The sequence below is a fragment of the Sporobolomyces salmoneus genome (genome assembly GCF_050403485.1).
Source record: "Sporobolomyces salmoneus JCM6883 DNA, S_salmoneus_JCM6883_v1_ctg51, whole genome shotgun sequence".
Taxonomy (NCBI): Eukaryota; Fungi; Basidiomycota; class Microbotryomycetes; order Sporidiobolales; family Sporidiobolaceae; genus Sporobolomyces; species Sporobolomyces salmoneus.
The window spans coordinates 92616-117928 of NW_027481112.1; the positions used below are offsets into that span (position 1 = coordinate 92616).

The following is a 25313-nucleotide window of genomic DNA, read 5'->3' on the forward strand; positions in this document are numbered from 1 at the left end:
CAAACTACAACAAGATTCCAAAATAATTTCACCAAAACGATTATTCCAAACTATCTCGTTCTCCCTCCAAGAATTCCTCAATCTCCTGTTCCTCCTCCTCCTCCACCGCTCCTTTCAAGCTATTCGAAGATCCTCCCAGCCTACTCATCGAAGTCAACCTGTGAAGAGCTGGGACGGGGAGAGAATCAGGCGAAGCATCGCCACGACGGTCGAGATAAGGGGTTGAGGTGTAGGGGTTTGAACCTTCTCCGGCTGCTGAAGGACGATGAGAAGAGAGCGATGGTGGAGAGGAAAGGAATAGTTGGGGTTGATGTCGTTTCGCAATCGAAGAAGGGGAAATTCGGGGTTGGGAGGAGAATCGGTTCGCGCTTGAAGTAGGTAATACCGCCTAGAGAGAAACGGAACAGAGACAAGTTGTTGAGTAAGACATCTCAAACCGGGGAGAGGAATACAAAGAAACTGACTTGAGTTGGCCCGGAATCGAAGAGTATTTCTTCCTCTGCTCCTCCTTCGTTTCCACCTGATTTCCAACTGTCCCGTCTCTTTCTACCTCCGCTGTGACCCGGTAACGCTCCAAGTGGTGAGGGTGATCTCCCGGCTGAATTGATCGTTTCGAGGGAAGGGAACGACGCCGATTTCTTCGAATCGGGAGTGAGTCGAGGAGTCGAGATGGAAGAACGAGGTTTCGAATTCGACGATTTCGAGGCCGTCACTTGAGGTTTCGAAGTCACGAAAGCTCTAGTTAGACTAACGAGCTCGTTGTCGTGCTGCTGTTCCTTGTGCTTCCTCCGTTTCGATTGAGGTGCTTGAGGAAGGATCGCTCGTTTCGAATTCATCAATTTCTTCTCATCCTCCCATTCTTGCCATTGTTCCATATTGATCGGGATCCCTCTGTTCAGTTCCTCATCATTCAATTGACCTTCTGAGGGCAGTGATGTCCAGGGAGACTCGAGGAGTTTCCCTTTGACAACAGTGCTCTCGAGTCTCGCTAATCCCGCATTCCAACTCGCCAAGTGATCGAGTCCTGACTTCCTACGAGCTTGATCCAGTTCAACGAGTCTAGCGGAAAGTAGAGAGACGGATTGATCGAATGTTGAAGGAGAACTGGGTCGGCTAGATGGGGCGAGCACGAGAGGGATTGATCGAGAGATAGGGATCGGTGTACGAAACTCTGAGAGAGCCATCGCTCCTGCACTCGTAGCTGGCTACTGGAGGAGGCGAAGGGAGCGGCCGGAACCAACTTCTGGAGAGAATTCTCGCTCTTGTCTCCGCTCTCCACTCGTTCTCCGCGACTCGCCTTGTTCAGCAGCACCAACAAGAGTCGGATGCAAGAAGACGTGGAGGGTAGAGGTACTCCAGCTTCTTCGAGATCTCCTTCACCAGCCTTCCGAAGAGCGACTTACGCAGATGACGACCAATTCCTGAGCGCGCAAAGTCACAACCTCGAGCAACTAGAGAACAGCGGGTTACAAATCGGTACAGGGTTATTCGGCGAGGCGAGTGAGGAAGATGAATTAGATTCGCAAGATTCGGAATTCGAAGACGAGGACGAGGAGGAGGAAGAGTTTTACACGACAGCTGCGACTCTCAGTCGGTATGGAAACGAAGTTCCAGGATTACTTACTCAAGAGCAAGTCTTGCCAGGGGAAGAATTTGGTGAAATTACGATTCGAGGTGAGGAAACTCCTTCTCTCCTTTCCTTCGCTTCACCGTGACTGATTCGCTTCTTGTGGATGGAGGTAGAACTCTACAGTCTGCTTAAAGACGGAACGATCAACTTGAACCCTGCTTATCAACGAGAATCAGTCGTAAGAATCCATTCTCCTTTTTCAAAAGTTTGCCAGTAACTGACCGCTTCGAGCGCTTTAGTGGACGAAACCCAGAGCTGAAGATCTCATAGATTCCATCTTTCGCAACGTCCATATTCCCGAATTACTATTCAACGTTTACAGCCCAGAAGACGCACAAGAGGAGAACGGAACATCTTCGTCGAAGGGTGATCCAGATCGATACAAACTAGGAGGGAAAGGGAAACAGGTTGGAGAAGATATCAGGAGGTTTGTTTGGAATTGCGCAGATGGGAAACAACGCTGCACTTCGATCAAACGGTGCGCCTCTTTTCTTATCTTGCATTCCTCGCTCGTTCTTCCAATTTCCGGAACTGATCCATATACTTTCGGGTAGATTCATGGACGGAGAGATCAGTGTTGTGAGTTCCCCTGAGCTCGTTCGCTATTGACGGTCATCTCACTCGTTTCTCTCTCTCGTCGTAGAAACCGGATACGGGACAGAGACGCGAAAAGTACACCTACCACCAACTCCCAGCAGCAACAAAGGCGATCTTCGACAACAGGAAGCTACGATTCGGATTCTATCGTGAACTAAGCTACCCGCAAGAATGTCAAATCTTTCGACGAGTTCAGCTCGGGGTCGTATTGACTGCAAACGGTACGATTCTCCCTCTGTCCAACTCCGTCGAGAGGACCGATTAGCTCATCGTTTCGACTTCCTTGCAGAACAAGAGCACGCTGTTAGATCAGATTACAAACTTTGGATCGATCAACTCGTACAGACGTATGCTCCTCAAGCTATCGAAGAACAATGTCGCAATCCCGAAGCTTTCTCTCCGGTTAGTCTTATTCGATAACAGCGTCTCTGTCCTTTCTTGCCATACTGAGTCACACTTCGCATTCAAACAGCGAATCACGGAACTCGGTCACCGAAATAAAGGTCTCTCAGTCTTTTTCTTCCTCGCCTCTTCGCTCGTCCTCGGTCACGCGAAAGCGAAACATCGAACTCCTAACCATCGTCGCAAAGAACTCGCCGAAGATCCCTTACCTCCTCCCGCTTCACGCGAAATGATTATCCGAATCCTCGAACGCCTGAAACGACTCTCTCTCGTACCTCAACTACCTGAAGACGAGACCGTTTACAAATGGTCCTCTCCTGCAGTTCATACTCCAGGAGATCCACGAAGTCGAATGCGATTCCCTCATCGAGTTTGGAGGATTCCTCAGAACGGGAAAAAACCAAGTCGACATCTCGCTCCGGTCGAAATGCAGTTCATCCCTTTGATCATTCAGAAATTCGAGGATCGAAGAGATGGAGATTTGTTGGAGATTATTGAACAGTTGAGACAGTTGGTTTCGGCAAAATTCCCGGCGGAGATCAAGGATAATCCGGCGGTTTGGAATTGTATGAAGAGCTTCCTGGAGTAAGTCTCACCATATCGAGTTACTATACTGGTCTAGGGTGCTGACGTTCTTTCTTCTTCCCGTCTAAGCGATTACGACTGCGATACTCAGCTCAAGTACATCTATAACGACGATGGCTCGAGAGTGCAGAACGGGATTCGAAAACCTTCGACGACGACGATAACCGATCCGACTGCTTCTGGGTCATCAGAGCCGAACGGAGCTACGAAGAAACGACCTTTCGGAGGGAATGGTGCAGATATTCCTCAGCCCGACAACGCCGACTCGAGCTCAAGTTCAACGCCGAATAAACGGAAGAAGGTATCGAAGGACGACACAGAGGCAGCAGAAAGGTTGGCGGAGAGGAAACGAGTCGAGGAAGCCGAGAAGAAACGAGTCGAGGAAGCCGCGAAGGCCGCACAATTGGAACGCGAACGAATCGAACGAGAACGAGAACAAGAGCGTCTTCGTATGGAGGAGGAGGCCAGAAGACTCCGAGAAGAGGCAGAGCTAGAGCGAAGACGGATCGAGGCGGAGAAGGTAAGAGAAAGACGGCTTCAAGAAGTGAAAAAACGTCGGTTAGCAAAGGAGAGAGAAATCGCTGAACGGGATCAGGAGGAAAGGCGTCAACTCGAGGCTCGGGAGAAAGAGAGGCAAGAACAGAAGGAGGCTCTTGTTAGAGCGGAGAAGGAGGAGATTGCCCGAATCACGAACGAACCTTGGGAATCGGTAGTCGCACCGAGCAATATCGAACCGAGCTCGAGCATTCAGTCTGTGGAGGCCGAATCGCACGCGCCTGCCGCCAATCCGACGAGAGCCACTCCTCCTCAACGAGCCACCCTTGAATCGCAAACGGCGAAATCTCCTCCCCGATCGACGAGGAAATCGCCCTCGAGACAACCTCCCCCTTCTCCCGCTCGCAATCGACCTCCGACCGCGACCGCCGCCTCCAGCTCTCGTCCTCAAGCGCGCCGTGACTCCGGTGGTCCTTCTGCCCAGTCTAGCTCGACCCCCTCCCATACGTCGAAAGAGAATTCATCGACTAAGAACAAGAACGACAACTCGCGCAAGTCGAACCCGAACCCGCCATCAACAGCGAACGTCGCAGAACCTGTACTACCTCAAAGACAATTTCAGGGCGTCAAGGCGCGACTCGCCGAGGCTCTCCTCGGAGTGACGGCCCAACCAGCTGCCCCTCCCGATCCGCCTCGGTCGTTTCGCAAAGGCGCGACTTCTTCCCTGTCGAACTCGCAGCAACAGCAACAAACTCGACCTCCGCCCAAACCTCCGGCTCAACGCAAACGTATCAACTCTCAACCCCAACAGTATGATTCACGAGGGAGACCAGTCAGACCTGAACAACTCAGGGAGGAGGAGGACGAATTCGAAGCGTATGGCGGCAGAGGAGAAGACGACATCGTTCTTTCGGCGGGCTCGCCAACGGAGCAGGTCATGGACGATAGCGAATCGAGGAAAGATCTGGAAGTCCTCGCACGTCTGACCCAGAAGAGGAATGCTACGCCGGCTGAGGAATCTGAACGAGATCGACAAGTTTGGGAGAAACTTCATCGTCGACGCGATACAGACCATCGCTCTGTGATTGGACCGGCAGAATTTGATGACAGAAGTAGAAACTCAACCTGGAGAGGGATTGATCGAGAGGACCGGAATCATCGTTCTGTAAGTACCGACTTTAACATCTCCTACTCAGCGCTTTTCCCTTCGATTGACGACATTGGCTCCTGCCCAAACAGCGAAGACGATCACGGTCTCCGGAGCGCGATCCATCTCAACGCTGGGGTCACGATCGCTACAGAGAGCGAGAGCGTTCTCGTTCTCCGCGACGCAGAGACTCGGCAGGGTCGTCCGTAACGCAACGCTTCGTGAGTCATCCCTTTCTCCCTCGTCTCTTTCTTCTGGGCTCACCGCTGTATTCTCAGTCGCTTTTAGCCACCGTCTTCGTCGCTACCTGCGAAACCCAACTTTTGATGCTCTCGCACGGATCCAATCACCGAATTCTTGCTGTTTTTCCTTCTCCTCAATCTTCGTAGTTTTACCCTGTTGTCGATATTACTCTAATCTTCTTTTGTCTACAATCCACGTTACAGCTCTCCCGCTCCCCAGAGATACGAGAACCATCAAAAAGCAAACGAGCGAGTCATCGCGCAGATCGAGAGAGAACGAGCGCTCGAACGGACCAGGAACAGAGTTCTGAGAATTCACATGCTAGCAAGCAGCGGCGTGTTGTAGCGGTAGAGCGGAGTACAAGCTGGCAGACCGACTCGGATCAATGTTCTCAAACGTTCTCCCTCCTTCGCGGCGGATTCCTCCGCACGGGAATTCTTGCGTATTATCTCTCGCATCTCCACTGTTGAATCATCATTCAAAAGCGTTTGCGCCCGTACTGAATCCGGGAGAAACGAAGGAGGTAGAACTCGTTCTCTCCTCTAATTGATCGCTTTGCACAGCAAGACGCTTACAACACATCCTCCTCTACAACGACTTAATCTTCTTCCCCTTCCTCTTTCACTTCAATCTTCTCTGCCTTCAACAACGTGACTCTCCGTCGTTTCCTACCCGGATTCTCCATAATCTCTCGAACCTCCTCCTCAAAGCTTTTCTTTCGTTCTCCTTCCCCTTCTTCCTCTTCCTGTTCCTCCTTGATCTCGATCTTCGTATACGTGACTTCCTTCCTCTTCGTCGGTGATGGAGTTCCCGCATTTGAAGCAGGTTTGAGATCGGCAAAGAATAAAACTTGTTGACACCATCCTCCGTGTGGTTTCCATTTCTTCGCTAAATGTTCCGAGACTTTGTCTTGAAGTAATGGTGTGAGAGATGTCGTCTTTGAAGCGGGGAAACCGTAATCCCTTATCGCGATCTGGAAATGGGGAAGCAGCTTGAGTTAGCGTCATTCGAGTCAAGGGAGATACATCGTAGGAGCGTACCTGGAAGACGTGTGTGTCGACCGGTACGACCTGACTCCAACCCAATCCGAACAGCATTACACAATCTGCTACTTTCCTTCCAACTCCCTTGAACTCGAGTAATTTCTCCCTCACTTCTTTCAGTCGCTCCCCTGCTTCCTCCTCCTTGTATCGGTCTCTTCGTAGCGTCTTCAAATATTCTATCGGTGTCTTGTTGAGAGACTTTGCGGTCTCGACGAGGTGAAGAGCAGAGGTTGGAATGAAGTTTGCGCGGTATCCGAATCCGAGTTGTCGAAGAAGAGACTCGGTTTTCGGGATGTCCGTGAGGGCTGACGGTGGAGGAAAAGAGTACAGAGATAGATCGTTTGGCGGCGGCGGTGATGTCGAGACGAGGTCGAGTTCGAAAGGGGAGGAGTAGACGGTTTCAGGAGAGAAATGCGAAGGATGGGGAAGGGGATCTCCCAGTTGAGCGCACAAACGATTACACATGAGCGTTATCCGTGCGATATTGTTGTTTGCTGAGCAAATAAACCTTTACGATTCGAGAGTGGTCAGAGCACGTTTAGGGCGAGCGAGAGAAAATGAAAACTTACGAAACGAGTGTTTCCCACTCATCCTGCTTCAATACCCGAATCCCTCTCAGCTTGCCATCTGTCTCGTCGTCAACTTGTATCTTTCTCGCGAATTTCGGATCTGCCGTACTCCATTGCTCGTAGAGAGGAGCGAGAGGAGTCGAAAGTTGGAAATAGTCGACGAGCTGAAGTCGGGTCGTATCGCTTGCCAAATCTGCCAAGTAGGCGGTATGTGGTGGTTTAAACGGATAGAGTGATCGATAATGAATCCCTTGATCTATCAGACAGCTTTCGAATGGAGTTGAGCGGGCGGTGCAAAGAAATAGAAGACTTTGCTCACCATCCTGCCGTAGGACTACCGTTCTGTCGCCCCAGCCAAATGACCATTCCTCTCCGTCTTCTTCTGCTGCAGTCGTAGGTGAACGAGTTGCGTGAATCGGGGAACGCTGCCACCGGAAACTTTGGCCTGATTTGAGGACTGTCGAAAGTTGTACTTCTCGAGGCAAGACTGGTAAGAACCTCAGTGGTGTACTCAGGCAGGACATAATAGGCGAAGACGGTAAGAAAAAGCGGTGTTTGCAGCCTCGAAATTTCGAAATCCATCTGCGGAGTCTCCTCCTTCACCCCATCACGCCAACTCGACAGCACCTGTACAAGAACCGAATTAAACCTCAGGGCTTAGTCCCATCGCCCAGACTACCTACCCTCGTCCACACTCATCCGCCCACTCTCTCTTTCTCCCTCCCTCCCTCGTGCAATCACGCAGCAGCCACTAGTCAGAATGCATCACCACCTCGCAAACAGTCTCGCCAACTCCTCTACTAGTACGACTGAATACGCGTCCTCCACCTCTTCCTCCCGCGCGTCTTCCCCGAGATCGGGACACCATCACTCGGTCCTCGTTGATCAAGGAGAAGACGAAGACGACGACCTCTCCCGTCCTTCTTCCGAGGATCTACGCTCTTCAGTCACCTATTCAGATGCGTACGACTCGTCTGCCGATAGTCGGTCCCAAGTTGGAGGAGGACGAGGACGAAACAGTGGTGAAAACCCTCTGACGAATTCAACTACTTCGTCTCATGATGGAATCGCGGGACACCCCGTAGGCAGTATGAATCACCTCGCAGTAGATCACTTGTACTCGCAACACCCGTGGAGTGATTCGAGCAGAGTTTCGAGTCGAGCGGCATCTCCGGTTTCCGGATTGGGAGGAGACGGGTTCGATGGATATCTCAGTTACAGGGCAGGAACGACTGGGGCGAGGTTGGGAGGTGTAGCACGCAGTCGGAGCGGCTTCTCGACACCAACAACCCCAGCAGAAGTGGAAGAGAAAGATGCCTACGATACAGAATGTTTGTTACTCTCTCTCGCCTGTCCACGTTCGAGAGAGCTGACTTTCTCCACGGTTGATCCAGACGAAGTCGATCATCATGTTCATCAAAGTTCTGCGTTACTCGATAAACTTTCCGGCGCTTTCACTCCCGACACTTCTCCGATCATCGGCCGACAACACTCGTCCCGGAAACCGAGCTGGTGGCAGACAGCTTCCTCTGCTCGACGAGTCGATTCCTCTAGACGGAAGACCACTCTCTCGTCTTCTTCTTTCGGCTCAAACGCTCCCCTTCTCGGTACACCCTCAACTCACAACCATCACTACCGAACTCGCTCGAAATCTCATCGAGAAACCCTCTCCGCTTCCTCTTCGTCCTCTTCTCTCTCCTACTCTTCATCTCCGACTTCTCGTCTCGTCCGACTCGTGCGTCTCGTTTTGCGACAACCTTACGTCCCAACTCAACCCGTCACGATTCTCTTCTCCATCCTCCTCTTCCTCTGTTTCGCCGCGACTCTCACGACATTCCTAATGAACGTCCTCTCGTCGGATCGCGAACCCCTCCCATGGCGTCAATTCTGTCAAGAACAGCGACCTTTCCCTCACGCGCTTGCCGACTCGCTGAAACCCGTCAACGTCTTCGTCGGAGTCTTCTCGGTCGACGCCGCCGTAGATCGTCGTAATGCGATTCGACTCTCGTACGCGAAGCACTCGAAACCGATCGATCCACTCACGGGTCGACCGGGTCAAAACGTTCAAGTGAAATTCGTTCTAGGACGACCACGCGAGAAATGGAGTAAACGGATAGCGTTGGAGATGGAAATGTTTAACGATATCGTCGTGTTGGACGTCGCGGAGAATATGAACAAAGGAAAGACTTTTGCGTTTTTCAAATGGGCGAACGAGAACGCGACGGTCCCGGTTTATTACCATGCGGGAGGGGAGAATGAGGAGGGAAAGAAGGAAGTTGGAGTTGGGTTCAAGAAGGTGGATTACGTGGTGAAGGCGGATGATGATGCGTTCATCGTGTTGAGTGAACTGGAAAGGCATTTGAGGTTGACTCCGAGGGAAAACACCTACTGGGGATGTACGTTTCTCTCACGGACCGCTCTATCTTCCCTTCGGTTTCAATCGAGCTGATGACTGTCGATTTCTAGACTTGATTCGGAATCGCTTCATGGGCGGAGAAGTCTACGCTCTATCTTCTGACCTCGTCAACTACCTCTCGACTTACCCTCGCCCCGCTTCCTGGACGATCGGCAAAGAAGATCAAAGAGTCGCGGCGTGGATGCGAAATCACCCGAACGCTTCTTCGATTCATTGGATCACCGAACGTTGTTACATCTACGATCATCCAAAAGCTGGAACGACTTACGCTCGAGGATTCACGTTCCCCGATCACGTCGAACAAGTGAGACTCGAAGGAAGGAGAGGAATCTCGGAGCAAGAGAGGCTGAGGAGAGGAGGAGAATTGTGGCAGAGTTATTCGACGGTTCAAACGTGGAAGAAACCTTATCAAGTACCGGCACAAAGGCTCAGTATCGAGGAACAAGTCGAGGCTCTCGTCGAGGGAGGAGGGAGATGGAATGGTCAAGGATGGAGAAGTGACAACGGGAGAGGACCTCAAGCCGTCAAGTACGAAACTGTCGTCTTTGGGAAAGGTGACAAACGGATGGGGGGAGGAGGAGGTGCAGGAGATGGATGGAACGAGTATCCAGATTCGACCAAGACGGGAGTTCGACCTGGAGTTCCCGATATCAACGATTCCCTTCCTTCGGCGAGGACGACTCGGTTCGGGAAAGATCTCTTCCGAGATCCTGACGGAGTCGAGGCGGTACAATTGAGGAAGAGATCACCTCAAGGAGGAATCCAAGAAGGACCAACTCGGGCACCCTTGGGAGAAGGCGAATACGAAATCTTCAACCTCGCGAGAGGTCCCTTTGAAGACGAAGGCATCCATCATTCGACGAACTTTGTCGACAGATCCGCTCCGAAGACGACCTCGATCAACGACGGCAACTCTTCCTCCTTTACTCCCGGTTCTTCTTCTCCTTCTTCCTCATCCTCATCTCTCTCATCGTCGCTCTCCCCCGACGAATCCTCCCCGACGACGAGAGTGGACGCTCCTATCAATGAACCCACTGGTCAAATTCGATTCGGTCATCACGCCTATACCGTTCCTTACACCGAGGAACGCTTCGTCCCGGCTCCTTCACTCCGCTACGACCCTTCTACTCTCGCACTCCGTCAACAACGCATGCTCGGACTAGCTCACGGAGGAACCGTCGCAGTTCACTACCTCAAACGCAACGAGTGGTTCTACGAAACTGCGCTCGCTCTTCTCGGAAGGGAGAAAATGTGGGATTCCGGATCCGACACTCCCGCGTTCCCTGACCACCCCTCGACTTATTCGACTATGGCGGCGAAAGCGAAAGAATACGTTCTCTCCGACGCCCCACTCGCGACTGGTCAATATGAAACGGTAGAGATTTTGCCTCCGTTATGGGGTTCAGTCAGAATGTATGGATCACCGATCGTGACGGAGGAAGGTGCGATCGTCGAAGGGAGGAGAGCCGAAGCACACAGAGAGGTTCTCCAACCGAATCGGTTCGCAGGAGGCGGAGGAGGAGCGGAAGGGGGATCGAGATGGGCCGGGCGATTTACCTCGGGAGGTCGAACGGGCATGTTGGCGCTCGCCGAGATGGAGGGAGTTGAGATTAAAGTCGGAGATCGAAGCGAGGATTCGACAACGAATGTCGCGATCGAGGAGGAGGAAACCGCAAGCGCGATTGAATCCACTCTGTCGACACAGTCTCCCTCTTCAGCTTCTTCTGACTCTCCACCGTAGTCTCTACTCGACCTCTCTCTCCCCCTCTCCCTATACAGCTTATCCCTGTCGATATCCCTCCCTCTCCCCTTCCCTCTCCTTGATACCACCCGATCTATTTCGCCTGCGTTATTTGATTCCGTTCTTCGTTTTCGGCGGTTCGTTGTTTTCATACCCTTATTCTGTCTGTCGTTCATTCGCTCTCCTTCTACCCTTCGTTCGTTACATACTACCTCGCATCACTACTTTGCAAAAACTTCAATTTTGTTTCTCGAATTTTGATTTGACCGAGTCGTTTTCTGACTCTGCCGGCCTCGCATTTAAACGCAATGTTATCATCGGAGCAAGGGCGGCTTCAGCGAGCCGAAAAGACCTTGAAATCTCGCGAGATTGATCTTCTCTCACTTCACCTCTCTACCACTCTCGAGCAGCGCTACACTCGTGCAGTTCCGAGCGGCGTACAACGCGCAATTCCAATCATGGCTAGCAACGGATCTCCAGCGAATACGAGCGGATCAGATTTTCTTTCAACAACTCGTTCAAACATTTCCACCCCGTCGACTCAATCCTATGACAATCTGTGCAAGGTGAGCTTCTTGAGAAAGCTATCGACTATGCTGAGCTATTCTGACTTACTGTGTCCGACAGGTGGTGTTGGCGAGGAGGACTCGAAACATGCTCTCTCTCACAGCTGTAGCAGCCTACGCTGGTCTGCTGCTCGCCGTGTTTGACCCTTCCGTACTACCTGGTGAGTCTGGCTCCAGTGTATCGATACTTAAAATAGCGATGTTCACGGTTGTTCCACTCGCAGGTTCTCTCTTCAACTTCCTACCCGCGATCCTCTGCGCTCCAATCGCGTTCCTGGGGACTCTGCCCCTCTTCGTGCTACGCAAACAGACAATTACTCGTACGTCGTCTCCCTTCTCGAGAAAGAGAGGTGAAGATCCTGACGCTCTCTCGCTCTCTCTCCAGTTCCGCAACCTCCTTCCCCGACTAAATTCTCGCAATACTCTCATCTTCGAGACCGATCGACCCTCAGAGTCTTCCTCACATACCTCGCAGGAGCTGGTCTCTTCCATTTCGCTTACGTCTGGTGCGCCGGATCCGTTTCGAAAGAAGCTCGATTAGGTTTATTCTTCTATCATCAAGGGTAAGCTCTACCTCTCCATCGTCTCTCCTATGATCATGCAGCTTACACTTCATGTCGTTTGTGCAAAGACGAGACACCTGGCAAGTCAACGAGAGGAGGATAACTCTCGCGCTGTTCCACGTTTTTTTGGCTGGATTCGCGACGGTACAACACGTCGTTGAATCTCGTTCGCAGGTTCACTTTGACGAGGACATATCCGTAAGGCGTCCCTTTGCTCTTGTGAGACACGCACACAAACTGATTCGCTCCCACATCACAGCTTGCGATCCCGACTCGACTCGCCAACAAATCGATCCCTCGACTTCGTGCAACTTTACGTTCGGCTGGTATCGCTTTCGTCTCTTTCTGGGCGACTTACGTAGTCATCCGTCGACCTGTTCTTCGTTTCATCCTCGTCAATTGTGCGGGGCCCTGGGCGAGGTCAGTTTCTTCCCTCTATCGTGGTCGCTTTTCTTCGCTCAACTAACGAGGTCAAGATGAGGACAGAACTCATTTATATACTTTGATGAAGCACTCGGGAGCCTACTCGCTCACGCTAGCGATCCGAACTATCTCGACAAGTTTCCTCTTCTTGAGTCTGTGGGAAATCACGAATGTCATCTTCGAAGTTTATGCTACTCAGGTAGGCTATTTCCTCTCATCGAATGAACCGTACGTCCGGGGCGGTGTACTGACACACAATCGTCAATCTAGCCAATGTCGATTTCTCAATTCGCTTCAAACCCCAATCAATCGCTCCTTTCTGGCCTTCGGTCGCGAGACCCCTACTATCAAGTAAGTCGTCTCGACATTCACTAACGAGATCCGATACTGATTTCCGACGCTCGTTCTCAGCAATTCGCCTACCTCGAATTCAGCCTGCTGACCCTGAACTCTCAAGCTCGTCGGGAAGCGATCTTCAAAGACGTGAAGCGTTCTTCAACTGGGATGGGCGGTTCCAACGGAGGTGCTTGGAGTGAACTCTCGAGGGAGTGCCTCGTCTTGATGGGGACTGAATTGCAGAGAGCGAAAGGTCGAGGACGAATTCCAGGTCAGCTCTGTTCTCGACGCACGTATCGTGTTTCGAGAAATGTTGACTGACTGATAAGATGGTCTGCAGTGAACGTCACGGGATTGAATCCTACTCCCGTCTCGAGTTCGTCTTCCACCAACGACAACAACTCGCCGAATAAAGCGTCAGTCAAATCTGGAGACGTCTTCCTCCCTACGAGATCCACGCTCTTCGATAAACTCGCGACGAACGCTTCTTCGTCATCCTTGGTCGCACCTTCGATCAGCAGCACCGCTATCGGACAAAAAGCTACGACCGCCGTTTCTTCTGCGATCTCGACTGCTCAAACCTCGATCGCTTCGAGAGTTCCGTCAATCCTTCAAACAGGTTCTTCAAGCTCGAACGAGGGTTCCTCGACGGCGCCACCGGTGATGAAAATCGAAGATGTTCCTCAAGTGATCGGATCAGAGGTAAAGGTAGCTAAATGGGTTCCGGGAAACTTGAGGGAAACCTTGTTCGGTATCGAGCCAGAGTATCGAATTGGCCGATGTATCCCTCGAGTAAGAGAAGTCGTCTGTGCAGTACAAGGTAAGGCCAGACTCTCGTTTCATCCACTCCCTGCCTCATTTCGTTCGTTCGAGCTGATCAACTTTCACCGAGAAATAGCTCTGAGTAACTTGACGTGCGCATCGCTGAAGGAGGATCCTTACGGAGTCGCTCAAAGGGATATCCCAAAGATTCTTGAAGGTTTCGTTCGTTACTTGGACGTCCTGGCAAGTCTCGAGAGGGAGTTTGAGTTGCTCGCGAAGGAGAAGCAAGAGGAAGAAGTGAGGGAGAGATGGAGGAGGGTTGAGCGAGATACAGTCGGTGTGGTTCAAGACGGTGAGTCTTCGAATCCCTCGCTCTCGCCTTCTTCCCGCAGCATCTGATTCGCATTTCTCTTTCTCTTTCTCTCTGAAGCTCTTCGACAAGGTGCGAGGGCGATCTTGACCGAATTTGCTCCTTACTTGTCTGAATTCCGTGAGTTTTCCTTCTCTCTCTCCACACCTTACATCGTTGGGAAAAGCGCTGATCGGAATGAGCTTTGTATTGCGGTAATTACAGGTTTCCCTACTCATATCGCATCTCAATTACAGCTGTTGGTAGATTGGGGAGCATGATCAAAAAACGAAACAAGCGGAACTTTTTACCCTATTTCTCCGCCTTGAATCAATTCGGTTGATTGAAAAACCGGTCTTTTCGTGACTTCTACCTCTTCATCTCTCTCTCGCACCTCGCTCTGTCACACAGTATGCCCGGCAAACGAACATTGTTCTCTCAACCTACCGTTGAACAGATAGCTTCGGCGCCCGACACCAAGTTCCGCCTGTACCTCAATGAAAGATTCAACACCTCTCTTCGAGACTACCATGAGATGAGGGAATGGATTCTCGATCATCTGAACGAGTTTTGGGTCGCTGTTTGGGACTATACGAAGATCATTGGTCAGCGAACGTGAGTTCCCTTTCTTCTGAGGGACTGAGATCGGAACAACGGGAAGTGGGGAGAAGTGGGAACCCGAAACTTCGTCGCTGACCTCTGTTGTACTTTGATGTGACTAGAGACGACAAAGTGCTGTTTGACGATACTCAGCCGATGGATACCGTCAATCCGAATTTGATCCGAGCGAGGTTGAATTACGCCGAAGTGAGTCTCTTTCGATCCTCTTACCTTGTTCCTGTTCATAGAGCTTTGCTGAATCAAGATCGGTCGTAGAATGCGCTCCTCTCGCACCCCTACGCCCGCTCGTCTCATCGCTCGCTCGTTTCTCTCATCGAACCCAAAACTCTTTCGGATCTCTCTTCTTCAATCACTCGACAACTCACCTTTGAAGAACTGTATCAAGAAGTTCGTCTCGTCGCCCATACCCTGCGAACCGACTTTGGTATTCGTCCAGGGGATACCGTCGCCGCGTTTTCACCTTCAAACGCCGAAGCCGTCGTTTTCTGCTTGGCCACCCTCGCAATCGGAGCGATCTGGAGTAGTTGTGCAGCAGAGTTCGGAAGTGTGGCAGTTCTCGAACGACTTGAACAGGTGAGTGCTTCTTCGTCGGTTTGCAGAGATAGACGGATCGCTCATTCTCCTCTTGCGAAATTCTGACTTCTTCTTCGACATTCGCTCAACACGTAGATTGAGCCGAAGGTACTCCTTACAGCCGACGCTTACGCTTACGGAGGCAAAACTCACGAAATTTACCCCAAGCTCAACGAGATTCTTGCGAAACTCCCATCGGTCAAGCACGTCGTCGTCGTCGGTCAACTTTGTCGAGATCGAGAACCCCGAGTGCCGTTCCCGACAAAAGACAAGAGAGGTGGAAAGGAATGGTTGAGCTACAACGAGGTGAGGAAGAGAGGAGAAGGAGCTCCGAAGGAAATCAAGTTTCACAAGTCAAATGCGATGGATCCTTGCTGGGGTGAGTCAAAGCTTGTCTATCTCTTTCTGAAGGACTGGTGCACCGCTGGCGGATGGACCAGATTGCGCGGCACGAGTAGGAATTATGCTGACTCGCTCTCTCGCTTTCTTTGATCTCCCATTTCTCCCTTTAACGACATTACTTCGATCGGCGCGATAGTTCTCTACTCTTCGGGAACAACGGGCAAACCGAAAGCGATCGTTCACAGTCATGGAGGAATGGTCATTTCGCAAAAGATGGTCCACACTTTGCACAACAACGCGAAACCGGGAGACGCTCAGATGACTTTCACAACTCTCGGATGGATGATGTGGAATCATCAGATCGGAAGTCTCCTCGTTGGCTCTGCGGCGATTCTCTTCGACGGTTCACCTTTCCATCCTGGACCTGCGACGTTTTTCGCTCTCGCTTCTCACCTCAAAGTCACCATCTTCGGCGTCTCTCCACGATACCTTCAGACTCTCGAAACTGCTCAATACGTTCCGAACAAGGAGTACGATCTGACCTGTATTGACCAAATTCAACTCGCCGGTAGCGTCTTGAAACCCGATTTGTACGATTGGATGCGAGACAATGTTCACGAAGGAGTTTGGGTCAATAACGGAACAGGCGGAACCGACATCTGTAACCTCTTCATCGGAGCCGCGAAATCTGTACCGATCTATCACGGAGAGATTAGCGTGATCGCGTTAGGGATGGACTTGCAGGCATGGAATGACGACGGGAAACCAGTAATCGATGAAACTGGCGACATGGTGATCTGCAAACCTTTCCCGAGTAGGTCTCTCCTACCTCGTTCTGCTGTGCGCGCGAGCTCACATGTGAACAAACTCGGAACAGATCAACCCGTCGGCTTCTGGGGCAAAGACGGGATGAAACGCTATCACGCGGCTTACTTCGAAGGTTTTCCAGGCAAACCCGTCTGGCAACACGGAGACTGGATCGAGTTACATAGTCAGACGAAGGGGGTCATGGTTTACGGTCGAAGTGACGGAGTCCTCAATCCAGCTGGAGTGAGATTCGGTTCCTCCGAAATGTAAGTCGATTTGAGGGTTGTTTGAAAAGTGATCAGTGCTGACGACTGTAGATCTACAGCTATTCGGTCGTCGAGAACATCGAAGGGGTTGAGGATGCATTAGCTATCGGACAAAAACTGCCTGACGGTGACGAACGATTGTGAGCTTGCACCAGTCCAAGCTTCTCGTGAATTCCTGCTTTTATTGACAAATCTCGTTTCCTCGCAGCGTTCTCTTCGTGAAGCCGAAAGACGCAGATCATCTGTCGCAAGCCGTCGTTGATCGCATCAAATCGAGTATCCGTTCCTCCCTTTCGACTCGCCACATTCCAGCAAAGATGATCTATCTCCCGAAACTCCCCTATACAACGAACGGGAAACGCCTCGAAGTCCCCACGAAGAAATTGGTCAACGGGGCGAAATGGGAGAGCTTGAATCTCAGTTCGGCGGAAGATCCGAATGTTTTGAAAGTCTTCGTCGATCATCCCGAGCTAAGGCTGACGCCGGCGGATGGGGTCAAGGCCAAGTTGTAGGGGAGTCGATCGGGTTCCGAACTAGGAGAAATTCGACATGGCAATTGTACAATTCTTACTCTTACTCAAGTAATCACAAAGTCTCCCGTAGAGGTCTGCGAGAACAACGACAACAGACCCAGCAGTGTTACACCGATTGAGAGCTCCGTACTACCGATACAGATCAGGATCGGAACGGACACAGACAGAACAGACCATTCGCTTCAAGCGAGCTCGATTTTCACCTGCTCCTCCTCTTTGACTTCGATCCCTATCTCCACTTTTGGTTTGCCCTCCTCTTCTGACGGCAATTCCAGCTCGACCTCTTCCTTCACTTTGATCTCCGTCTCTGCCTCAACTTTGACCTTCCTCTTCGACGGGGAAGGAGGGACGACCGTTCGACGTGAAGGACATGCCCTCGCTTTCCCGAGATCGCACAAGTCGCAGCGAGGTCCTACGGGTTTGCAGATCTCTTGACCGAATCCGACGAGCATCTTGTTGATAAACGGCCAACGCTCCTGGGGAAGCCACGATTCGAGGTTGACTCGGGTCTCCTCGGCGTTCTTGGGTTCCTTCTTGTGCCACCGTAAACGATGAGTGATTCGGTGAACGTGTGTATCGACTCCGATCCCGATCTAGGCAGTCAACGAGACTCGAGTGAGTTTCGAATTTCGTTCGTTGGGGAGATTCTGAACTCGTCGGAGATCATTTACTTACATTATATCCCCAACTACTCATCGCAATGAATGCCATCTTTGGTCCGACTCCTCTGAACTCCAGCAACTTGTCCAAATCCTCGGGAACTTCTCCTCCATGTTCGTCTCGCGTCTTGATCGCCATTCTCTTCAGGTTGTCCGCTTTCGTCGTATGAAAACCGACTTTCTTGATACATTCGTCGATCTCTTCTAACGTCGCGTTCAAGAGGGATTCGAGAGACAATCCTGGAATAGGTAGGTGATTTCGGAGGTTTTGCGTTGCGAGATGAGTCACCTAATATCGACAGTCGAAGATTCAACGATGCACGAGGATGAGGTAGAGCGACGATCGAACGTACTGGATCCTTGGTTTGACTGCTAAGCATCAACGACACCAGGGTTGAAAGCTTCTTGTCCTGTAGTCGACAAAATGTCAGTTTTCATCCTGCTTCAGCTCTCAGTCCCTCTTGCTCGTTCAGTCCACACGGGACCGAGGAGATCATGCACCTCTCGTACTGAATGTGAGGGACATGGCGATAGGAGAGCGAGGCTTACCTTCCAGCTGATCTCGACAACGGGTTCGTTACCGTCTCTTCCGCCTTGTTCACATCCCATCATGTCGACAGGTGCGACGATCCGTTTCCTCTGCTCCCTGATGATGTCATATTGCTGTTCCCATCTTGGAGGCGGAGCGTGAGCTACTACGAGCGAAGGTTTCTTCGACGGAGAGCGTTTCTTCGGTTTGACATCGGCTTCCTCTGCTTTGACGACCGGCTTGGGAGGATCGAAGTCGGCGTCGTCATCTTCTGAGTCTGAGGATGCATCGAATAGAGGTGTAGGTTTCTTCGGAGTGGCAGTTTGGGATCGAGTTCTTCGTCGGTGTTCTGGTGGGATTGAAACGGCCGGTTCGTAGATGGTCACTTGAGCAGAGATCGAAGATTTGCGAGCTCTGATAGCCGGCATCGTTGAAAAGATTCGGAACAGAGTGGCGGATAGGAGAGAAGAGGAATTCAAAATTCCCAAATCTCGAATTTGTTGCTCACGTTGACACGCGTGACTCTTCTCCTCCTTCTTCTTCACCTACTCGATCGACTATGTCCTTCACAGATGAATGGTCTACTCCAGCCAACGCCTCTCAAGATCAGAACCCGACGACAGATTCTCGTAGTCCATCGAAACGCGCTTCTCGTCACAATCGAATCTCGAACGAGATTGAACACTTCGCCTACACTCGCCGGACGACTGGAGGGGATACAACAGACTACAGAGTAGGGGACGCAGTCATCGTCGACGATACGGTCAAACTCAAGCAAAAGTTCCTTCATCCTCCACTTTACCAAATCGAGGCACAGACGAATTCGAAATCGCGAGGGAAGGGCAAGAAGAAGGTCGAAGCCGTCCCGGCGGACGACTATGAGGGTTGGAAGCACGAAGATGGGTTGACAGCAGGGGAGAAAGTAGCTGTTATCACCCGACTATTCGAGGACGTTCGAGGGGTCAAGATGGCTCTCGTGAGGTGGTTCGCACGACCTGGTGCTGTCTGGGGTCCAGAAGGTCCGCAAGACGACGAAGTTGGATGCAAAACTTTACCTGCAAGTGTTTTCTTTTTTTCATTCTGCCTCCTCTGTCCCTCGACTTTCGCACCATGAAGCTGACTCGAGGGCAATGTCGTAAACAGTACGAGCTCTACTACACCGCAGACTCTTCACATCTGACTGAACAACGCCAAATCGAGGAGAAACGTCGACTTCATTCTTCCCCTGCGAAATCTCCTTCGAAATCCTCTTCTACGTTCATCTCTTCCGTCGCATCCCTCAAGACTCCTCTTCACAGTGACCCCGTTCCTCTCTCTTCGATCACTCGTCTCGTCGAAATCATGTCGCCTCTCGAACCGTCGACTGGAGAAAATCAAGGAACCGAAAACGGGAACGGAAATGCGAATGGGCAATCCGAGAAGGAGCAGGAGGAGGAGGAAATTCAAGCTCGCCGAGAAATGCAGAATAGCTGTCCGACATTCATCGTCAAGAAGGTTTACGACGTCAAACCCATCTCGGGCGCGAGTTTCTGGTCCGATCTGCAAGATTCAGTCGGAGGCTGGGAACGCTTGAGAATTCGAGGTATTCAGGGATGGCAGAAGGAGGAGAAGGATAAAGCGACAGGTCGAAACGGCGGAGGAGTGGAAGAGAAGACGAAAGGATGGGATGTCGAGCCAGAAATGGAGATTGATAGTGAGGAGGATGAGGTTATCGTGATCAGGAAGAAAGCCGAGAAGAAGAAGAAGGACAAGCAAGAAGCGAAGACGAAGACGAGTCGAAGTACCGACGCGAAAGATCGCCCGGCGGAGAATCAGGAAAGCGAGAGCGAGGACAGCGAAGAAGACGAAGGAGAGAACTTTGTGAGTACACTCGTGCGATAGTTCCTGAGGTACAACAGGACTGACGCTCACTGAGTACATCGACAGCGACCTGATCGAAGAGCGGGTAGTTCGAGCGACGAAGAAGATGGTGAAGATTCCTCCTCCGAAGACGAAGACGATGCTTCCTCGGAGGAAGATGACGAAGAATACGTTCGACGACCTCGGAGGAGTCCTTCGAAGCGTACAACTTCTACCTCTCCGAACAAGAAACGCGCTCAAGCTGCCCCGAAGTCTTCCTCTCGTCCGGTCAAACGACGAAGAGTCATCCGCTCGAAAGACACTTCATCGTCGAATCACAATCCCCTCCCTCCCCTTCTGTCTTCGGCTTACCTCGCCTCGCTCCCAACGCCTCTCGAAAGGGCAAAAGCTCTTCTTCACGTTTCGGCGACTCCGGAATCCCTTCCTTGCAGAGAAGAACAACGTTCGCTCATACGACAATTCGTCGAGGATGCAGTGCTCAGCAGGAGCGGTGGTTGCCTGTACGTTCATGGAGTACCGGGAACTGGCAAAACAGCTACAGTTCATTCGGTCGTGAGGGACTTGCAGAACGATCCTGTAAGCGATTCGTTTCTTATCAATCTGAAGGTGGCTAATCGTGTTGCGTTGCACAAACAGGATATGGACTCGTTCACATTTGTCGAGATCAACGGGATGAAGATTTCGGAACCAAACGCAGCTTTCTCGCATCTTTGGAACGCCCTCAACGACCATACGCACAGCTCTGGTGGAACGAAAGGAGGCAAGATCAGTCCGAAAGCGGCGTTGAGCGCTTTGGAAGGTTGGTTCGCGAATCCTGACCCAGCTCGAAAGACTACGTGCGTACTTTTCATAGCTCCTATTCATCCACGTCTCAATGCTCACTCCTTCCGTATTGGATACGTCGTAATAGAGTCGTCTTGGTCGACGAACTAGATCAGATGTTGACGAAACGTCAAGAAGTATTGTACAATTTCTTCAATTGGCCTCATTCGGCTCACTCGAGGTTGGTCGTAATCGCCGTCGCCAACACGATGGATCTGCCAGAGAGGGAGTTGAACGGGAAAATCAGGTCTCGTCTCGGTGAACAGTTCTTCCTCCCTAACGACTTTTTGCCCAAGCTCATTCGAGCTCAAAAACAGGAACCAACCGAATCGCATTCCAACCCTACAACTGGACCGAACTCAAGAAGATCCTGGAAGCTCGACTAGCTCTCGTCACGGCAACCGATGACTCCTCGAAAACTGTCCGCTTGTTTGAAGATACGGCTCTGCAGAAAATCGCCAAATCGGTCGCCGGTATCTCCGGAGACGCTCGTAAAGCGCTCGACGTCGCACGTCGTACCCTCGACAAAGTTGCCCTACGAAATCAGGCGGGAGACGTCAGGTGCACGATCCAAGATGCGACGGCAGCTTACAACGAAATGACTCGAACTGGCCCTGGATTCTTCGTCAAACGACTTAGCTTCCACGAGAAGGTGTTGATGCTCGCCCTGGCGCAATGCATCAGGCGAGCTGGAGTACCCGAAGTTGAATTGGATTCGGTGAGTATCTTTCGTTCTCTTCTCTGGTCTTTCGAGACTCTTCGCTCACGCTCACACTCTCTTTACATTCAAACAATAGGTCATATCTTGGCACGACACTTTCTTGCGACAAACCCACCTCCTCCCCTCGTCGACCTCTTACCCTTCGAAATCCGACTTGATGACCCTGATCGCTCAACTGCACGCGATGAGGCTAGTCGCGACAGAATCCCAACGACTCGATATATTCCAGAAGATACGAGCTGGAGTCGAAGAAGGCGATGTCTTTGCAGCGTTGAGGGAAGACGAACTTTTGAAAAACCACATTCCCCAAGCTTAATATCTTCGTTTCCCTGAATCCTTGTGTTTATTTCTTCTTTGTTGTTGTTATTTACACATCTTGTCTGGATTGTTCGTCGCATGTTGGTCGCAAGCGCACTCGTAAAGCCTGCGAAATTCACAGACCGCGGGAAATTGCTCTCCCGCGGGTGAATCCTTCATCATTCGGAGCTCCTCGCTCGCACTCTCTCCCTCCCTTTTCATCGCGTCAACTACCTCGCCTCTAGTCCGACTCGACACTCGCTTGTTCGCTCCTCAATCGTAGACTCCCTACAGTCACCTCACTTTCCTTCAACTTCCTCTTACTCATCGTCTCATCTCAACAATGCACGCATCAGTTACTCGACGTGCGGTAGCCGACGTCCTCAAGAAGCGACCAGATGATGTGGTCGTAGGCTCACTTTCTCCGGATCTTCCTGATGCGATTCCAGTAGAACCTGGAAGCTGACTCCACCTTATGCGGGCACCAGATCGTTACTGCGCTTCGTACTCCTATCGGTAGGTTCCGTGGTGGACTCAAGGATATGCATGCCGAGGTCAGTTTCCAATTTCCGTCGAGAGGTTTCGGGATGATCCTCTTCCGAAGCTGAAACTCCCTGTGATCCGTGGTTTCGTTACGTATAGGAGTTGCTCTCTCACGTCTTGAAATCGACTCGGGAGCGTCTTGAGGGAATGGGAGTCGACGTGCAAGGAGGAGCAGTGCAAGATATTCACAATGGAACAGTTTTGATGGAGTTGGGAGGTGCTAAGAGTGGTAGATTGGCTTCTCTCGACGCTGGGTAAGTTACTTCTCATTCTGCGTTATTGAGCAAACGAATCTATCGCTCACTTTGCTCACACTGCGACAGATTCCCAATCGTTTCTGGATTCAAATCGGTCAACCGTCAATGCGCCTCTTCGCTTCAAGCTACAACCGATATCGCAATCTCGATCAAGGCGGGACTCATCGATATGGGAATTGCTTCCGGTTCCGAATCGATGACGAGGGATTACGGAGTGAGTTCTCTCCCGAATCTCGCGGAAGAGTTTCGACGAGCCTTGAATGAGTTGCTAACTCGCTTGCGTTTTGACGATCTGGCTGTAGACTCGTGCTATCCCTGCCGGAATCTCGCCTTTCATCGCAAAGTCCTCGAGCAAGGATGCTCGAGACTGTCTCGCTCCAATGGGAACGACGAGTGAAGCGGTCGCCGAAAAATACAACATCCCTCGTCAACGACAAGATGAATTCGCCGTCAAGTCTCATGCGAAAGCAAAGAAGGCGCAGGACGAAGGTCTTTTGGCGTCAGAGATCGTTCCCATTAAGGTTCGCAAAGTCACTCCCGCCGAAGGCGACAAAGCAGAAACGACCGAAGAAGTCGAGATCTCGAAGGACGAGGGTATCCGACCACAGACAACGATGGAATCGCTCGCGAAACTCAAGACGGTGTTCAAGGAGAACGGAACCGGAACCGCCGGAAACAGTTCGCAAATCTCAGACGGAGCTTCAGCGCTCACTCTCGTTCGTCGTGACGTGGCGGAGAAGTTGGGTCTCAAGCCGATTGCGAGATGGGTCGGCAGTGCGGTCGTTGGAGTACCGCCAATCATCATGGGAGTTGGACCCGCATACGCAACTCCGAGACTCTTGGAGCGATTCGGATTGAGCACGAACGACATCGATATCTGGGAGTTGAACGAAGCCTTCGCGAGTCAATCGTTGATGGTTCTCGACACCCTCAAACTCGATGAGAAGAAGGTGAACCCGAAGGGAGGTGCGATCGCGCTTGGGTGAGTTTGACCCCTTTCTCATACTGCCCGTTGTTCTACCCTTCGTGAACGTCTTGCTGACCAATCTCCCGCCGTTTCTTTGACGTTGTCGTCTAATCTCACAGTCACCCTCTCGGAGCTGTAAGTCGATTTCCGGTTTCTTTCGCTTCCTCTCATTGATCCGAAGCAAGGGCTTATTGTTTCGTTCTTTCGTACGCTTAGACCGGTGGACGTCTCCTCACGTCTCTCATCACCGAGTTGCAGCGAACAGGGAAGAACTTGGGAGTCGCGACGTTATGTATGGGGACCGGTGCTGGAAAAGCTACTCTCATTGGTAAATCTCCTTGCTCCTTTCGATCTTGATCACGTGCTAATGACTCTGTCATTGTAGCTCGCGAATGAGCATGATTCGATCCTCTTTCAGAGGTGTAGGGACCGAGGGGGAGACTTGGTTTTGCCGTATCATCATTCCGTTTCGTTTCCGGGCTTACTTTGGAATTAATCTATCTCGAATCGTCCTCACTTGATCGGCGTACGATACGCGGTCTATGTATGCCTTTGTGTCGTCGCTATGAGACGATTCCTACGTGCCACGTGCTGTAGAGAAAGGAGTCTGTGCCGAAATTAGATTCAGAGTCTCTCAAGCCGCGGTTCATCACTACTCTTTACCGGCTGCAACGCTCAAGGCAGACATCGCTTCTCCACTAGATGTCCCTCTCTGCGGAGGCTGCGGTCGTCAGTCATTCCGACCCGCCGACACCCGGATCAAAGAAGCTAGATGAGAACCCGACTACAACGAGCAGCAGCGCTACGGAGGCAGCGTCAACCGGCCGCGATGGAGCACCCAGACGTCTTGATTTCGGCTTCCTTCCGATCCCCAAGCGGTGTCAGTTCGACGACACGTTCAAGTTCTCCACAACGCTCAATATTCTCCTCAGTTTGACCTCGATGCTAACGGTTGCGAACATCTACTGTAAGTCATGATACGGTCAAAGAGGCGAGCCACTGACACTGAAGTGTTGCGAGACCAGATCCTCAACCCGTTAGTTCCTTTCGATTCTTGCGAGATTCGACTCGAGGCTGATTTTTTCTCCGTCGACAGATTCTGGTGCAGCTCAGTATACGCTACGACGTGGACTACGATCGTTCGACTCGCGTGACGTCCTTGCTACAAGCGGGATACCTCTGTGGCGTGAGCGAAATCACGATTCACAAATCCTTCGTCTCGCAAACTGATCGTTCTCAACAGTTAGTCTTCATTACACCGCTCGGAGATCTCGTAAGGCGCAGACCACTACTACTCTTGCTCGTGCTCGCCACCGCCGCTCTTTCCCTCGGTCAAGCGGCCGCACCAAACTTCGCCTCGTTTGAAGCGCTCGCTTTCATTCAAGGATTTGTCACTGTAACTCCTCAAATTCTCAACCCGCTCACTGCCGACTTGGCGCCAGCTCATCGAAGAGCTACCGCTGTTTCCATCACCGTATCGGGCTTGATTAGTGGGATGGTCTTCGGTCGGCTCTTTGCCGGTATTCTTACGAGGTTTACGAGTTCTCCCAAGTACGTTTTCTCCGGGGGGGGGGGGGGGGGGGGGGGGGGGGGGGGGGGGGGGGGGGGGGGGGGGGGGGGGGGGGGGGGGGGGGGGGGGGGGGGGGGGG

General features: G+C 51.6%; 10 protein-coding genes across 10 annotated transcripts; 7 read left to right on the forward strand and 3 right to left on the reverse strand.

Moving 5' to 3' along the window:
• Nucleotides 1-40: 40 nt before the first annotated feature.
• Nucleotides 41-1184, reverse strand: JCM6883_002443 (uncharacterized protein; the record flags this gene model as incomplete). The annotated part of the gene is made up of 2 exons (XM_076634101.1): nt 41-388; nt 465-1184. 2 exons carry the CDS (start codon nt 1182-1184, stop codon nt 41-43), a joined length of 1068 nt encoding a protein of 355 aa, XP_076485941.1.
• Nucleotides 1185-1325: 141 nt separating this feature from the next.
• JCM6883_002444 (uncharacterized protein) lies at nt 1326-5066 on the forward strand (the record flags this gene model as incomplete). The annotated part of the gene is made up of 8 exons (XM_076634102.1): nt 1326-1674; nt 1744-1808; nt 1870-2108; nt 2185-2209; nt 2274-2448; nt 2517-2629; nt 2700-3214; nt 3284-5066. The coding sequence occupies 8 exons, from the start codon at nt 1326-1328 to the stop codon at nt 5064-5066; spliced, it is 3264 nt and encodes a 1087-aa protein (XP_076485942.1).
• Nucleotides 5067-5697: 631 nt separating this feature from the next.
• On the reverse strand, nt 5698-7235 carry OGG1 (8-oxoguanine glycosylase OGG1; the record flags this gene model as incomplete). The annotated part of the gene is made up of 4 exons (XM_076634103.1): nt 5698-6072; nt 6140-6650; nt 6712-6967; nt 7031-7235. The coding sequence occupies 4 exons, from the start codon at nt 7233-7235 to the stop codon at nt 5698-5700; spliced, it is 1347 nt and encodes a 448-aa protein (XP_076485943.1).
• Nucleotides 7236-7471: 236 nt separating this feature from the next.
• On the forward strand, nt 7472-10868 carry JCM6883_002446 (uncharacterized protein; the record flags this gene model as incomplete). The annotated part of the gene is made up of 3 exons (XM_076634104.1): nt 7472-8042; nt 8106-9107; nt 9178-10868. 3 exons carry the CDS (start codon nt 7472-7474, stop codon nt 10866-10868), a joined length of 3264 nt encoding a protein of 1087 aa, XP_076485944.1.
• A 458-nt stretch (nt 10869-11326) lies between these two features.
• JCM6883_002447 (nucleoporin NDC1) lies at nt 11327-14148 on the forward strand (the record flags this gene model as incomplete). The annotated part of the gene is made up of 13 exons (XM_076634105.1): nt 11327-11434; nt 11496-11595; nt 11659-11754; nt 11820-11997; nt 12066-12195; nt 12257-12417; nt 12484-12619; nt 12691-12771; nt 12832-13027; nt 13097-13576; nt 13655-13870; nt 13949-14008; nt 14093-14148. The coding sequence occupies 13 exons, from the start codon at nt 11327-11329 to the stop codon at nt 14146-14148; spliced, it is 1998 nt and encodes a 665-aa protein (XP_076485945.1).
• A 131-nt stretch (nt 14149-14279) lies between these two features.
• JCM6883_002448 (uncharacterized protein) lies at nt 14280-16988 on the forward strand (the record flags this gene model as incomplete). Its single annotated transcript, XM_076634106.1, has 8 exons — nt 14280-14482; nt 14590-14674; nt 14744-15061; nt 15158-15440; nt 15600-16217; nt 16281-16476; nt 16536-16616; nt 16685-16988. 8 exons carry the CDS (start codon nt 14280-14282, stop codon nt 16986-16988), a joined length of 2088 nt encoding a protein of 695 aa, XP_076485946.1.
• A 203-nt stretch (nt 16989-17191) lies between these two features.
• On the reverse strand, nt 17192-18625 carry JCM6883_002449 (endonuclease III domain-containing protein; the record flags this gene model as incomplete). The annotated part of the gene is made up of 4 exons (XM_076634107.1): nt 17192-17602; nt 17685-17957; nt 18022-18078; nt 18218-18625. The coding sequence occupies 4 exons, from the start codon at nt 18623-18625 to the stop codon at nt 17192-17194; spliced, it is 1149 nt and encodes a 382-aa protein (XP_076485947.1).
• A 131-nt stretch (nt 18626-18756) lies between these two features.
• On the forward strand, nt 18757-21916 carry ORC1 (origin recognition complex subunit 1; the record flags this gene model as incomplete). Its single annotated transcript, XM_076634108.1, has 7 exons — nt 18757-19254; nt 19341-20057; nt 20124-20633; nt 20694-20893; nt 20968-21137; nt 21197-21597; nt 21677-21916. 7 exons carry the CDS (start codon nt 18757-18759, stop codon nt 21914-21916), a joined length of 2736 nt encoding a protein of 911 aa, XP_076485948.1.
• A 324-nt stretch (nt 21917-22240) lies between these two features.
• On the forward strand, nt 22241-24060 carry JCM6883_002451 (thiolase family protein; the record flags this gene model as incomplete). The annotated part of the gene is made up of 8 exons (XM_076634109.1): nt 22241-22306; nt 22386-22451; nt 22540-22694; nt 22764-22911; nt 23000-23679; nt 23784-23799; nt 23881-23992; nt 24050-24060. 8 exons carry the CDS (start codon nt 22241-22243, stop codon nt 24058-24060), a joined length of 1254 nt encoding a protein of 417 aa, XP_076485949.1.
• A 306-nt stretch (nt 24061-24366) lies between these two features.
• Nucleotides 24367-25215, forward strand: JCM6883_002452 (uncharacterized protein; the record flags this gene model as incomplete). Its single annotated transcript, XM_076634110.1, has 4 exons — nt 24367-24631; nt 24690-24700; nt 24761-24850; nt 24908-25215. Coding segments are annotated over 4 exons (674 nt in total), but the record flags the coding sequence as incomplete, so codon positions are not given.
• Between the last annotated feature and the right edge of the window lie 98 nt (nt 25216-25313).